Consider the following 15,787-nt stretch of genomic DNA (forward strand, 5'->3'; position numbering starts at 1 on the left):
CTGTCTCTTGATTATAGAGTTGACCCTTGAACAACATGAGTTTGAACTGTGTGGGTCTATTTACATGCAGACTTTAAAAATACATACACACTACAGTACTACAGTATCTGCACGTGGTTGGTGCCCCTAACACCCATGTTATTCAAGGGCGAATTGTACTTTCAAGGTTATTGAAACCTTGAAACCTTTCCTCAACAACTTTACATTGTAACCCTTCTAATGAATTGTTTCGGCTATCAGTTTAAATTTCCAGGGGCAGTTTCTTCCTTTAAATTTTCCTTTTCAAAGCATCCTATTTTCATTTCATGAATACACCTACTTTCAAAATATTATATTTGAAGATGGGGTACTTTTCTGATCACTGCATTGTTATCTGCCCCCACCATCAAATTATAGCTGATCTCTTATGTATTAGAAATTTTCCTCAAATATCTGATGATCCTGGCTCTATGTTCATATTTAACAGTAGGCATTAGAGAGCTGAATGGAAACCTCATGTATACATACATGACTTGGAAATACTGAGATTCACTGAAGAGTGATAAAATGGTAGGCAGTCTTATCAGGGACAATCAAAAGTTGAGTGTCTAGAGATCTTTTCTCCAGACAAATTAGTTTTTCCCAAAGAAACTTAGTTTCTCCAAAAAAAAAAAAAAATCCTGGCATAGAAGCCTATACCCAGTGGTCAGCATTATGGGAACATACTTAGGGAGCCCATATTCAATGCAGATTTTCACTTAATCCATATCTTCAAGATTATATCTAATCCAAGCCTTGTTATCCCTGGTATCCTGTAAATCCTGTGATCTTCTGGGTTAGTGTCTCAAGATTATTAATCTCTGGCTTCTTGCTCAAAAAGGCTGAAGGATAGAAAGTGGTCACTGGGGACTTCCCTGGTGGTCCAGCAGTTAAGACTCCAAGTTTCCAGTGCAGGGGGCATGGGTTTGATCCCCGGTTGGAGAACGAAGATCTCACATACCATGTAGTGCAGCCAAAAACAAAAGAAAAAGAAAGTGGTCACCTGACTTCAATAAATGTAGAAAAGATAGTTCAATGATTCTGTAGACAGATATGCAATCAATCCTCTCTCTAATGCTCCAAGTACCATCTCTGAAAATGTGCACCTGGTTCCTCCACGTACTAAACAGCATTCTGCAACGTATACTGGCTTCTTTCTCAAGGTACCACCTTTTGCAGGCATTCAGATGACCATTTCCTTGGTTTTGGCTCTGTCTTTCTCTACCTGCATTTTCTTTCCCTAAAATTTATTCAACTCTCTTATCCTTTGATTTCTTCTCTCCTGTTTCATCTGTCATTGTGTGGTTACACTTTACTGAAATTTCAGGACAGAAAGAAAATAAATGGTCAATCTGTAATATTTAGTTGCAAGTCTTCAAATTGAACTGTAAATCATCCTAAAATATTGGGATATGAAAATATTTTCCATGCTTTTTCCTTCCTGAAAGTACTTTCATAAATCTTACTAGAGATTTCTTAACAATGGAACAAAGGATGACCAAACAATGAACAAACAGGACTCTGAAATCAAATACATTGACAGAAAACAAATTTGTAATGCAAGCCACATTTTAATGTCGTTTTTAAAAAACACTTCCAAATACAACTGTAAATGTAATAAGGAAAAATACTTCAAACATGTATCTTAATTAACCATTAGTACATTACTTAAAAGAATTTCTTGAATCCTTGGCTTTCTTCATTGGATTTATAAAGGTATAAACCTACTGATTCTTCCATTTGAGTATTCTGTACTAAATGTACTTTACCCAGCTGTAATTATAGAAGAAAAAAAATCCCACTGACAAAAATCACGTTTTAAATAGGGAAAAAAGTTTCCCTTAAGTTGGTAAAGACTGTAAATTGATATTTTAAAACTTCTGATTTACTATAAAGCAGCAATTAGTAAAATCCATACCCTTCCCCCAAATTCTGCTTCTCTTCTATTGCAAAATCTTTGTAAAAAATGTTCGAGTGCAATAAAATATCCATATTTTTAAAAAATCAACAAACAGATATAACAAAGTAATTTCTCATGAAGTTATAGCAAAGAAATCCTTAACAGTATCAGGTTCCGCTAAGGAAAACATTACCATGGAAGACATTCAAGGAATCTAAAATGCTTCCATTGCGGCAGTACAAGGCAGTGCTCCAGGCTGATGCTCATACTATTGTTAAAACAGCCCCTTCCCCTTTACAGTGAAAAATCAGTGCACATTCCTCCATATATTAAACAACTGAAGTCTCAGAAAATTATCAATTGCTTTAAAATAACTGCCTAACTCACTTTGAAAACACAGATTGGCTATGATAAACCCACTTTCATAAAGGAGGTATTTCCAGTGACCTAAAAGAGACTGGCTAAATCCCATGGAAGAGTCAGGAAACTAAACGCAGGTCAGAAAAGAGGGAGAGATGACAGATGCTTTCTGTGGAATAAACAGCAACAATTTAAATATCTATTGTGAAATACTGAAACTTGTGGCGCTCAATCAGTTTCTATTACTTTTACGACATGGTAAACCAAAAATATGAAAACATGAACCTATCTTATTCTCAAAAACAATTTTCTGCTACATACATAAATAAAAAGTGCTTGTAACTAATAATACACAACACTAAAAAATATCAGCTCTTAAGATCACAAATAACCTATGTCTCATTGCCAGCAATGAGGGTGATAAATGCTAACAGTGCCATGATATTTACAAAAAAACAAAAAAATATTTATATTCAATTATTATCTCTTCTAGTCCCAGTGTTATCATTATACCACTGAGCATAAAATAATCTTCTTTAGACAGGTAATTAAAACAGATTATATTTTAGAAGCATAAAATGCCAAGAAGATACTTCTTAGCGATTAAGTGTTTGTACTACTTCATAATGAAAGTAAACATGAATAGAACACAATTCTGGGAAAAAAAAGAGAGACTTATTTATTTGTTTTATAAAATAAAAGGAGAAATCTTAGTCAAGAGGTGACAGCTTTAGGTGTCATCTTAACCAAGAATAAACTGATAGTATTTCTTATTCAGTTAAATAAGACAGGAAAGGAAATTCTAATTCCTGCTACCTGCTCAGTCACTTCAAACATTCTTCTTAAGGAAGTAAAATCAAAATATTTTGGTTTTTGGTTTCTCTTTTAAAGTAAAAATTTCCAGATGCCCTGGAATCAGCGAGCTCGATTTGGTGTCTTCTTGTGTTCTAGGAAAGAACAATCACTTTAAACTGGGATCTCAGCTTTCAAATGCTGTGACCAATTATTTGTGAGTTATAATCTGCAGGTTCCATTTTTAAAATATGTGGGATGACACTGTCAATTCGAACATTGCCGATGAGACCTTTGAAAAACAGTTCTTCGGTGATGGTAGCGTTCATCAATCTCAAAGCTGGCAATCGAAGTAGTAGTCTAGACAACCTCGAAAGAGAAAAGGAAGGCAAACAATGTTGTAAATCAAAGAGTAACTCAGTAGAAAGATATATGTAATTTCTGCATGAATGCTAATGTCATAAGTTAACAAAGATTATCAACAGTTTTCAACACTTAAAACCTTTAGTATTCTCAAGCCTTAAACTATATGACAATCACATGGATATATGATGTCTGACAGACTTCACTGGAAAGCCTTGCTCTTAACTGCTATGCTGTGCTACCTCTAGTTGGTTGTATGAACCATGGAACAGTTTTAAAACATGGATCAAGTTGTAAGTTTAATGGCTTAGGAACTCTTTCAAGGTTTTATAATAGCAATGTTTTGTGTTATCAGGATACATGAGGCTCAATGATAGTTTTTTCGGTTTTGCTTTGCAAAATGTATTGGGAATAGTAAAACAGGCAATGAAGTGAAGTGAAGTGAAAAGTCACTCAGTCATGCCTGAGTCTTTGCGACTCCATGGACTGTAGTCCATGGAAGTTTCCAGGCCAGAATACTGGAGTAGGTAGCTGTTCCCCTCTCCAGGGGATCTTCCCAACCCAGGGATCAAACCCAGGTCTCCCGCATTGCTGGCGGATTCTTTACCAGCTGAGCCACTAGGAAAGCCCAAAATAGGCAATAGTTGTTGTTAATGGGAAGAGCACAGATTATAGAATCAAAACCATTAGGTTCAAATCCTGATTCAGCAACTTCTAGCTATGTGAATGGGTAGAAGCCACTACTTGCCCTGTCGCTTTCACGATGTTGTGACAATCAATAAAATGATCCCTGCCAGTTTCTGGGCCAGTGAGGTAGGACAATGTCTTGTCTGAAAATACATTATAAGTTGAAAACTGCTATCTAAAGATAATTAATTAAACTAACTATGAATATAAGAAACTAAGAAAGAGTTTCAGAGGTCAAAGAACCTGGAACCTAATGGAACAGAGGTCAGCAGGCAGATGTAGAGTCAAAATGAGGAAAATTTTAAACACTGTTTTTATTTGTATGTGTGTGTGCTAGTCAGGAAGCAACAGTTAGAACTGGACATGGAACAACAGACTGGTTCCAAAGAGGAAAAGGAGTACGTCGAAGCTGTATATTGTCACTCTGCTTATTTAACTTATATGCAGAGTACATCATGAGAAAGAGTGGGCTGGAGGAAGCACAAGCTGGAATCAAGATTGCCAGGAGAAATATCAATAACCTCAGATATGCAGATGACACCACCCTTATGGCAGAAAGTGAAGAAGAACTAAAGAGCCTCTTGATTAAAGTGAAAGAGGAGAGTGAAAAAGTTGGCTTAAAGCTCAACTTTCAGAAAACTAAGATCATGGCATCTGGTCCCATCACTCCATGGCAAATAGGTGGGGAAACAGTCAAAACAGTGGCTGACTTTATTTTTCTGGGCTCCCAAATCACTGCAGATGGTGATTGCAGCAATGAAATTAAAAGACGCTTACTCCTTGGAAGGAAAGTTATGACCAACCTAGACAGCATATTAAAAAGCAGAGACACTACTTTGCCAACAAAATTCCGTCTAGTCAAGGCTATGGTTTTTCCAGGGGTCATGTATGGATGTGAGAGTTGGACTATAAAGAAAACTGAGTGCCGAAGAATTTATGTTTTTGAATTGTGGTGTTGGAGAAGACTCTTGAGAGTCCCTTGGACTGCAAGGAGATCCAACCAGTCCATTCTAAAGGAAATCAGTCCTGGGTGGTCACTGGAAGGACTGATGCTGAAGCTGAAACTCCAGTACTTTGGCCACCTGATGTGAAGAGCTGACTCATTTGAAAAGACCCTGATGCTGGGAAAGATTGAAGGCAGGAGGAGAAGGGGACAACAGAGCATGAGATGGTTGAATGGCATCATCGACTCGATGGACATGGGTTTAGGTGGACTCCAGGAGTAGGTGATGGACAGGGAGGCCTGGCATGCTGTGGTTCATGGGGTCGCAGAGTCCGACACGACTGAGCGACTGAACTGAACGGAACTGTGCTAGTTGCTCAGTTGATTCCGACTCCTTGCGACCCCATGAACTGTAGCCTGTCAGGCTCCTCTGTCCATGGAATTCTCCAGGCAAGAATACTAAAATGGGTTGCCATGCCCTTCTCCAGGGTATCTTCTTGACCCAGGAATCAAACCGTGGTCTCCATCACTGAAGGCAGAGTCTACCATTTCAGCCATCAGGGGAGCCCATTAATTCATATAAGGTATAAGACTTTTGACACTTTAAAAAACTGGAAAAAAAAAAGATCATAACAAAACCAACACCCAAAGAATCACCTTTCCAAAAAGTTTGTGGCATTCTTTATCCTTCATCTATGCTAAGGCCTTATGCTCTTGAGAACACTTGAGCACTTGAGAACAAGGGCAACCAGCAGACCCAGAATTAAGTAATCTTTCTGCATTCATGTACTATACTGCTCAAATTACTCATTTCGTTTGTTCCCACTAGCTGAGCTGTATTCACAAAACTGGTAGGAAGTAGGGTAGGAAAACTGGTTAGATGTAAGATAAACTACAGCTGATTTTCATGATGGAACTGGCTTATAAGTCTATTATTTGTAAAAAGTTATTATATGTAAAATATTCTTTTACTAGTTTGAAGTATGTTAATAGTATTAGTAAACAAATTTATATAGCCCTTACTATGTAACAGGTACTGCTCTACTAAGCTCTTTGAATATATTAACTGATTTAATCCTTACACTGATTATAAAGTGTGGGTACTATTACCTCCATTTTACAGTAAAGAAATTGAAATAGAAGTTAAATAACTTCTGTTAACTTCTATAAGGTCATACAGCTAGTAAGTGGCAGAGTTAGGCATTAAACCCAGGTGCTCTTGCTCTGACAGCCAAATGCTTAATCACTCAAAAATTGAGTTCATTTTATTAAAGGACACAGGTAAGAAAGACTTTGCTATAAATGCCATAAGCCAAATTTAAAAATTAATTATAAAATAAGCTAATGGTATTTTTTTATTCATCCACTTTTCATCCCCTTTTCTAATTCAATCCATTATTTCATCTAAAGCAAGTTAAGAGCTTGGGTGTGAGAGTCAAACTACCTGGCTCTGCTGTTTATTGTGTGACTTTGAGCAAGTTACTTAACCTTTCTGTGCTGAAGTCTCATATAAAATAGTACATATAAAAAAAAAAAGTACATATAAAGTACTTGCAACAGGCATTAACTACTTGCAAGGCCAAAGCTGACTAAATTTAATTACACTTGGAATGGAGAATAAGGAAATAGATACACAAAAATTTTTAAGATGAATTTAATTAAATAGTATTTAACTTCTAGATACCTGTAGGTGTCATCTGGATATGTTTTGGTTATATAATCTTGGAATTCAACATAAGCTTTTTCCTGAAATTTCTCAATCTGTTCCATGTTTTCTAGGCCTGGATGATCTGAAACATTAAAGAATATATTGTTACTTTAGTTCTGAATACTCATTTACTAAGACACCAAGTAGAGATGGAAAAGGTGATAAACAACAGTTCAGCAGAAAGCCCTATCATATATGCATGGCTCTTTCATTCCACAAATACTAGTAAAATTTTAGCAACCCACTCACTAAATACCAGGCACTGTACTTAAACCCTTAAAACTGTTTCATCTCATACATGTATTCTAACATCTAATAAAAAAATGAAACCATTGGGCTCAAATAAAACAAAACAGCTATTTCAAAAGTGGTAGAAAGGATTTTGATCATTTTGCTTTCAATATAAACAAAAAAATGAAATGACTTGGCTTAGTTAAAAGTATTTTTAACCAATGAAATATTTTCAGAATGAAAGTAAAAGTGAAATTAGCTCAGTTGTGTCTGACTCTTTGCGACCCCATGGACTGCAAAGTCTATGGAATTCTCCAGGCCAGAATACTGGAGTGGGTAGCCTTCCCTTCTCCAGGGTATCTTCCCAACCCAGGGATCGAACCCAGATCTCCCAACATTGCAGGCGGATTCTTTACCAGCTGAGTCACAAGGGAATCCCAACAATATTGGAGTGGGTAGCCTATCCCTTCTCCAGCGGATCTTCCCAACCCAGGAATCCAACTGGGGTCTCCTGCATTGCAGGCTGATTCTTCACCAACTGAGCTATGAGGGAAGCCCCCATTTTCAAAATATATCCTTTAAAATTTTTTTCACTAAAATAATAGTACATACTTTAACTTAAGTATAATTGACATACAGCATTGTATCTGTTTAATGTACACAACAAAAGGAAGAGACATTCACATGCACTGTGAAATGATCACCACAGCAAGTCTAGTTACCACTCAAAGTTACGAAACTTTTTTCTTAAGATGAGAACTTTCAAGGTTTATTTTCTAGGAACTTTCATCTTTACAATACAATAGTGACTACAGTCACCATGCTATAAATTTTATCATTGTGGCTTATTTATAACTGCAAGTTTGTACCTCATGATTCTCCTTCACCCATTTCACCCACCCCCTCATGCATGCTATATTCTATATTTTCTTAATAAGAAAATCTTCCTTTCACCATTGTTAGGATAAACAGATACTTATGAAATTATAAACTCTGTACATCATCTCTATCAGAAAAATAATATAGCAACATGAAATAACCTATATAAATGTTTCACTGAAGTGGAAATGTTAAAAGAATTTCATAAAACTTATGCCTAAAATATGGAAAGTGGTATCCTGACTAAGGAGAATAAGAAAAGTAGCAAACAGAAATAGAAGGAATATTTAATAAAACAAAAGTACATTATAATTCTGTTGTCAAATCTATGGTCTTTCAATTTTAAGGAAAATTAAAGTGGCAAATTGGTTGTGATAGAAACTGCGATACATGTTATTAATTTATCTAAAACACCAGAAGAACAGTACAATAATAGCTTTAATTATCTTACTCATATCACTTAAGGTAGTAAGAAGCAGTGTTCCTCAGACCATTTTACTATGATACACAGTAACAGAAAAACATATACCAAATTGAAGAATACAGAGCCTAAGAAAATAGTCAATTTTTCTTACTCTAAAATTGATTGTTGAGCTTTACTGTCATTTTACTATATGTAAAAACTAGCAATTGGCAGAAAGAAAAGAGACCCATTTTTCTATTTATTGGGAACTCATAAGCTGTTTGGAAATTTAACCCATTAACAAAGCAATCTTCATCTCTCTTTTTGCCTTTTAATGATGCCTAGCGAAATATACCTAAACACTCAAGTGCTGAACAGGACTAAAAGGCTGCGTCATTTCACTGATTTCTTCAATTTTCCTTTCCACACCCAGATGTCTTACATCCAAAAATTTCACAGATTTGAAGTGTACAATTCAACAGTTTTTTAGTATATTCAGAGCTGCACAACCCTCACCACAATCTAACTTTAGAACATCTTTGTTGGCCCCAAAAGAAACACCCATCAGTAGTCACTCTTCATTCTCTCCTCTCCTGAGGTCAAGGAAGCCACAAATCTCTCTATAGATTTGCTTATTCTGGACAATGCAGATACATGGAAACATTTAATATGTGGTATTTTGTGATTGGTTTGTCACTTGCAAACTGTTTTCAAGGTTTATCCATGTTGGCATGTATCAGAATTTCATTACTTTTATGGCTGAATGATATTCCATTTATATATACATTACATTTTGTTTATTCATTTGTTTGATGGACACTTCAGTTGTTTCCACTTCACACCAATGTACACTCCCAATGGCAAATGTATGAGGGTTGCAATTTCTCCACATCCTCAAACACTATTTTTAATAGAAAGTAAATGTTTACATACCTGGACTGAAGAGTACTATTGCCTTCAGGTAGGCATATTCATATCCATCAATGCAGAGTTTTACCATGCTGTTACAAAACTCCTGTAGTTGGAAGATGTGTTCCATCAATAATTTTCTTCTTTCTGTTGATATTTTATCTTTAATTAAAAACAAAGAAACAAACAAAATCTTCAGCAAAAATGCATGACTATTTTTATCCGATATATTTCCTTCTCACTAATTTCTAGCTTTGAATATAATTTATCAAATGTTAAAAATTCAATATACCTGCAAGTTTAATGTTTTATTTATTTATATATTCAGCTGTGCTGGGTCTTAGTTGCAGAATGTGGGATGTAGTTCCTTAACCAGCAATGGAACCCAGGCCCCCTGCACTGGGAGCACAGAGTCTTAGTCACTGAACCACCAGGGAAGTCCCTCTCTGCAATTTCAAATGAAACTAATTAATGATCTTCAGACACTGTTCATTCAAGAAAAAAAAAAGAACAGGTTGTTAATATAAAAAGTCCTAAAGGTAATGTCTCCTTCTAAGATACACCTTTGAGAAGATAAGCCATAAAGACTAAAAATTTGGCTAACCAACCAAAGTACAAAAGATTCAAATTTTGATAATAGGATTTAAGTTTATATCAATAAAATAAGCAAAATGAAAAATAAGCAAAATCATCCAGATTGTTAAGTTACCAACACTACTACAACAAAAGCAAATATTTAGCCAAAAAAACCCCACAAAAAAACCCTGTCAAGATCAAAGAAAAGTTGAGTAAAACGCTATGTTGAAACTTAAAAATGACTGTGTTTATGTAGTACTGACTTCTGGTATATCTACCACTGATGAGACCTTAAGGCTATCCTTTGCCATTAAATAGGAGGGGAAGCAGACAGTTCAAGAAAAATGTGCAACAACGGGAAGTGGCATATGCAAAGGAAGTAAATGTAATTCTCCATCTATAATTTTTTCTTGAACTAAAAAAAAATAGTTCTTCCCATCTGATGATGGGGCACCTTCCTCTTGGACAGTCACAAGCCATTCTGGAACTAAACATTTATAAATCAGTGCTTGCCCACCTGTCTCCTCAAACGACTGGGAGTTGTAATCAGGAAAAGGAAAAAAATAATTAGGGTTGCTCTGTGACTCTTTAGTAGTGTCTAAGTGAAAGGATACATACTGATGAATTGATTTAAAAAAAAAAAAGTTTAGCCTACCTTAGGATTCAAAAAGCTACAATTAAGAAAAGCAGTTTATGCCATATGACCCAGCAATCCCACTTCTGGGCATACACACCGAGGAAACCAGATCTGAAAGAGACACGTGCACCCCAATGTTCATCGCAGCACTGTTTATAATAGCCAGGACATGGAAGCAACCTAGATGCCCATCAGCAGACGAATGGATAAGGAAGCTGTGGTACATATACACCATGGAATATTACTCAGCCATTAAAAAGAGTTCATTTGAATCAGTTCTAACGAGATGGATGAAACTGGAGCCCATTATACAGAGTGAAGTAAGCCAGAAAGATAAAGACCAATACAGTATACTAACGCATATATATGGAATTTAGAAAGATGGTAACGATAACCCTATATGCAAAACAGAGAAAGAGACACAGATGTACAGAACAGACTTTTGGACTCTGTGGGAGAAGGCGAGGGTGGGATATTTCAACAGAACAGCATCGAAACATATATATTACCTAGGGTGAAACAGATCACCAGCCCAGGCTGGATGCATGAGACAAGTGCTCGGGCCTGGTGCACTGGGAAGACCCAGAGGGATCGTGTGAAGAGGGAGGTGGGAGGGGGGATCGGGATGGGGAAAACATGTAAATCCATGGCTGATTCATGTCAATGTATGACAAAAACCACTACAATATTGTGAAGTAATTAGCTTCCAACTAATAAAAATAAATGGAAAAAAAAATAAGAGCCAAAAAAAAAAAAAGAAAAGCAGTTTAAAAACAGTTGGCAACTATACGTTTATAAATAGTTGGATTACCTCTATATAAGCATACCCTGGATTCTTTGGTATGTATGTTGAAGTGTAAAAATTCATGAGGCCTGATCAGAAATAGCACTTAAATACATTTGTTTCAGTTTTGTTGGGCTCTCATTTAAAACTATTTTTGGTGATTAATGAATGAATTTATCAAAATGTAAAATTATGTAAGGTAAAAAGGATATCTGATACTTAACTTTAAACATAATACTATAAAACCGATGTCTCCGATGTCTTATGTCTTATGTTTCCTAGAAAAGGAAAAATAAGGTGCTTTTTACCTTGTTGAAGGCTACTGTGAAGACAGTTGACAAACGTTGCTAATATAGTTGCCACATTCATCACTTGCCAGCACTGGGCAAGACCAAGAGTAAAAAGTTCATTCCAATAAGCTTTCACCAATGATATGCTGTTTTCTTGCCTATAAAAACAAAAACAAATATCAAATATATTTTATGAAATCTTATAATTGACTCATGTATTTGAAAACACAATGTTCATTCAGTTCAGTTCAGTCGCTCAGTCGTGTCAGACTCTTTGCGACCCTGTGAACCGCAGCACGCCAGGCCTCCCTGTCCATCACCAACTCCCAGAGCCTATCCAAACTCATGTCCATTGAGTCGGTGATGCCATCCAACCATCTCATCCTGTCGTCTCCTTCTCCTCCTGCCTTCAATCTTTCCCAGCATCAGGGTCTTTTCCAGTGAGTCAGCTCTTTGCATCAGGTGGCCAAAGTACTGGAGTTTCAGCTTTAACAACAATCCTTCCAATGAACACCCAGGACTGATTTCCTTTAGAATGGACTGGGTGGATCTCCTTGCAGTCCAAGGGACTCTCAAGAGTCGTCTCCAACACCACAGTTCAAAAGCATCAATTCTTCAGCACTCAGCTTTCTTTATAGTCCAATTCTTACATCCATACATGACTATTGGAAAAACAACAGCCTTGACTTGAAGGACCTCTGTTGGCAAAGTAATGTCCCTGCTTTTTAATATGCTGTCTAGGTTGGTCATAACTTTCCTTCCAAGGAGTAAGCATCTTTTAATTTCATTGCTGCAATCACCACCTGCAGTGATTTGGGAGCCCAGGAAAAGAAAGTCAGCCACTGTTTCGACTGTTTCCCCACCTATTTGCCATGGAGTGATGGGACCAGATGCCATGATCTTAGTTTTCTGAAAGTTGAGCTTTAAGCCAACTTTTTCACTCTCCTCTTTCACTTTAATCAAGAGGCTCTTTAGTTCTTCTTCACTTTCTGCCATAAGGGTGGTGTCATCTGCATATCTGAGGTTATTGATATTTCTCCTGGCAATCTTGATTCCAGCTTGTGCTTCCTCCGGCCCAGCGTTTCTCATGATGTACTCTGCATATAAGTTAAATAAGCAGAGTGACAATATACAGCTTCGACGTACTCCTTTTCCTCTTTGGAACCAGTCTGTTGTTCCATGTCCAGTTCTAACTGTTGCTTCCGGACCTGCATACAGGTTTCTCAAGAGGCAGATCAGGTGGTTTGGTATTCCCACCTCTTTCAGAATTTTCCATGGTTTATTATGAAACACATAGTCAAAGGCTTTGGCATAGTCAATAAAGGAGAAATATATGTTTTTCTGGAACTCTCTTGCTTTTTCCATGATCCAGCGGATGTTGGCAATTTGATCTCTGGTTCCTCTGCCTTTTCTAAAACCAGCTTGAACATCTGGAACTTCACGATTCACACACTGCTGAAGCCTGGCTTGGAGAATTTTAAGCATTACTTTACTAGCGTGTGAGATGAGTGCAATTCTGCAGTAGTTTGAGCCTTCTTTGGCATTTCCTTTCTTAGGGATTGGAATGAAAACTCTGAGTCTAAAGTTTTATACAGTAAAGCCTCAAGGTAATCAACCAGTGAACAAAGCACACAAAAAAGAACAGAGTAAACAGATTTAAAAAATCAGTTTTTGATGGCCTGTGTTATACCTCTTAGTTAGAAAATAACATTGGCATTGTTGTACAATAAGGTCCTACAACTTGACCAATACTTTTCTAACTATGGGCTTAACTTTCTCCATGGTCTCTTTGCTTCTTCAAACCAGTTACATTAAAACAATATGAAGAAATCCGGTAAACTTTAAACAAAGCTTGGATTTCTCATAATAGATCATTTTTCATTACCACCTAATCTAAATAGAACACAGATATGCTCTTCAGTGATACAACCAAACTTCTAACTCATCATAGTGGTACTATGGTCTAAATTTATATTTTCTTACCTTTTTAGGGGGCAACCAACCACATGATTGAAAAACAATTACTTCTATTTTCAAACATATTCAGTGTATGCAAGTTTCAGATCCTTATTAACAAGCCTGAGATAACACTGAAACAGTGGCGGTAGGGAGAAACAGTACCCCAAGTCATCTAGAGCCTCCGTCATTTAAGCCAAAGACAGCCTATTACAAATGCTGGCTCCAGTGCACTTACTTCATTCAAACTGTTAACTTCATCAAATTATGAAATACGGATAATCTTCCACATAATATACAGTAAATACCACCCAATATGATTCTTCATATAAAATTTCAAGTTATAATGCTGTATCAGTTTGCCCCCTTTAATCAAACCCTCCCAAAATTAAAGCTCTTGCCTCATGTACATCTGTGCTACAAAATCACACTTAATATTCAAGAACTTCAAGACACTTACCCTAGAGCCTGGAAGGAAGGAATTGAAAGTGCCCAGTGCATTGATAAGAACAGCAGCCTGGAGGCAGATTCCCCAATGTAGTGCACATTCAGGTACTCAGGCATAGGAGACGGCATGGTGAGCTGGTGTGAACAGGGATGAGGTCAATTATCTCACATCGGACACTTCTAAATGAGCACTTCTTTGAAAAACTTAACTGTCAACATGTCAAGTAACTAACATAATAGCCAAAAAGGCAAATCTTGATATAATCCAAGTCACTGGATTTTACAGCTAAAAACAGGATTTAGAATAAATGAAAAGCCCAGAGTTTCTAACAAAGCAATATTCAGATAAAGCAGAATTCCACTTAATAAATACCAACCACAAGATTATCTCGGTGTGTTTTTAAAAGTTACTTTCTGTCTTCATATCAACTTTAAGTCTTTCCTTTTCTCTCTTCATTAACAGTATGTAAACAACAAATTTAATTCAAGAAGCAACCTTTATGTTAAATGTCCCTTTCATTTAGGCAATGGGGATAACAAATTCAAATGCTTATAGGAGAGTAATGAGTGAAGTGAGCCTGCTGATGCCATTTGTAGAGTGCACATTCCCAGATAATGGGCATGGCTGAATTCAACACATTGAAAACGTTTGGAATTAAGGCTCAGACTACTTGCTTTTTCAATTTTTCAAAAAGCAGCTTCTACGTAAAATCTCACCATCTAATCTACAGGAAAAATAAAGTGTGTCTGTGGCCGTAACAGTCACAGGCTGACCTTTGGTAATGTGTGACCATTGTTGAAAATAAAGATCCTACATCAGAATACTTATCAAAGCATTTTTGAAAATCTTATTAAAGAGATTTTTTATTGCTATAAATTAAAAGTAATTTCATCCATAAGAAACTTCTATTTTAAAATTATTAAAATGATCAGTAATACCAAGCATAGTTGATGATATAGGGAAACAAATACAACAACTGAAGTGAGGTGAAAGTTGCTCAGTCATGTCCGACTCTTTGCGACCCCATGGACTATACAGTCCATGGAATTCGCTAGGCCAGAATTCTGGAGTGGGTAGCCTTTCCCTTCTCCAGGAGATCTTCCCAACCCAGGGATTGAATTCAGGTCTCCCGCATTGCAGGTGGATTCTTTACCAGCTGAGCCACCAGGGAACTGAGTACTGGTCAAATGAAGGGCAAATTGGCTGTTATCTATCAACATTTTAAAACTGAGTTTATCCTATGACCTAACAATGCCATTTCTAAATCTCTATTTCAAAAGGATACTTGCATATATGCACAAAAAAGCATATACAAGGATGTCCATTTCAGTACTGCTCTTAACAGAGAAATTAAATGCTGGCTATAACCCAAATTTCTATCACTAAGAAAAGAATAATCCATGCCTACTTAGTAGGCATTAAAATTAGTAAGATAAACTGAGATAGCATAGAAAAAACATTTCAGACATCTAAGGAGAAAAAATAGCAAAATAATATTGATGAACTAATATATGTTAAAAAGAGTGTATGTATAATAAGATACATACTTTATGTGTATTGTATATATGATAGGAGGAGATACACCACACAGTTAATAGTAGCTACCTCCGCTGGGGGACAGGTGAAAATGCCCATGTGCATTTTTCTGGGGAGTTGAATATATAACTTTTAACAGATTCTCAAAGGTACCTATGATGCCAAACAGATCAAAGCTTTTCATTGAAACGATACCAAAGTTCTCTGGAAATGTTAGCTAAAATGCAAAAAATATTAATTTCCTTTGTTCAATGTTAGCCGTAAGTGGTTTGTCTATTTACAAAATGGTGTCAAGTAATAAAAGAGGACAATCAACAGCTGAAACTCCACATGTGAAAAGATTTTTTAAATGTTTGAGAAATGCTTA

General features: G+C 36.4%; 1 protein-coding gene across 2 annotated transcripts in view; it reads right to left on the minus strand.

Annotated features, from left to right (window-relative positions):
* Positions 1 to 1,569: 1,569 nt before the first annotated feature.
* The window catches only part of NR2C1 (nuclear receptor subfamily 2 group C member 1), a 40,576-nt gene continuing 26,358 nt past the window's right edge, over positions 1,570 to 15,787 (minus strand). For both annotated transcript variants that reach the window (XM_065934237.1, XM_065934236.1), the window contains exons 10-14: positions 13,897 to 14,018; positions 11,499 to 11,638; positions 9,218 to 9,355; positions 6,748 to 6,853; positions 1,570 to 3,439 (exon numbers count right to left, since the gene is read on the minus strand). In XM_065934237.1, the coding sequence (XP_065790309.1) occupies positions 3,265 to 3,439; positions 6,748 to 6,853; positions 9,218 to 9,355; positions 11,499 to 11,638; positions 13,897 to 14,018 (681 nt within the window). In that variant the 3' untranslated portion in view covers positions 1,570 to 3,264. The remainder of the gene's footprint in view (positions 3,440 to 6,747; positions 6,854 to 9,217; positions 9,356 to 11,498; positions 11,639 to 13,896; positions 14,019 to 15,787) is intronic.

Source organism: Muntiacus reevesi, chromosome 4 (assembly GCF_963930625.1).
Source record: "Muntiacus reevesi chromosome 4, mMunRee1.1, whole genome shotgun sequence".
NCBI lineage: Eukaryota > Metazoa > Chordata > Mammalia > Artiodactyla > Cervidae > Muntiacus > Muntiacus reevesi.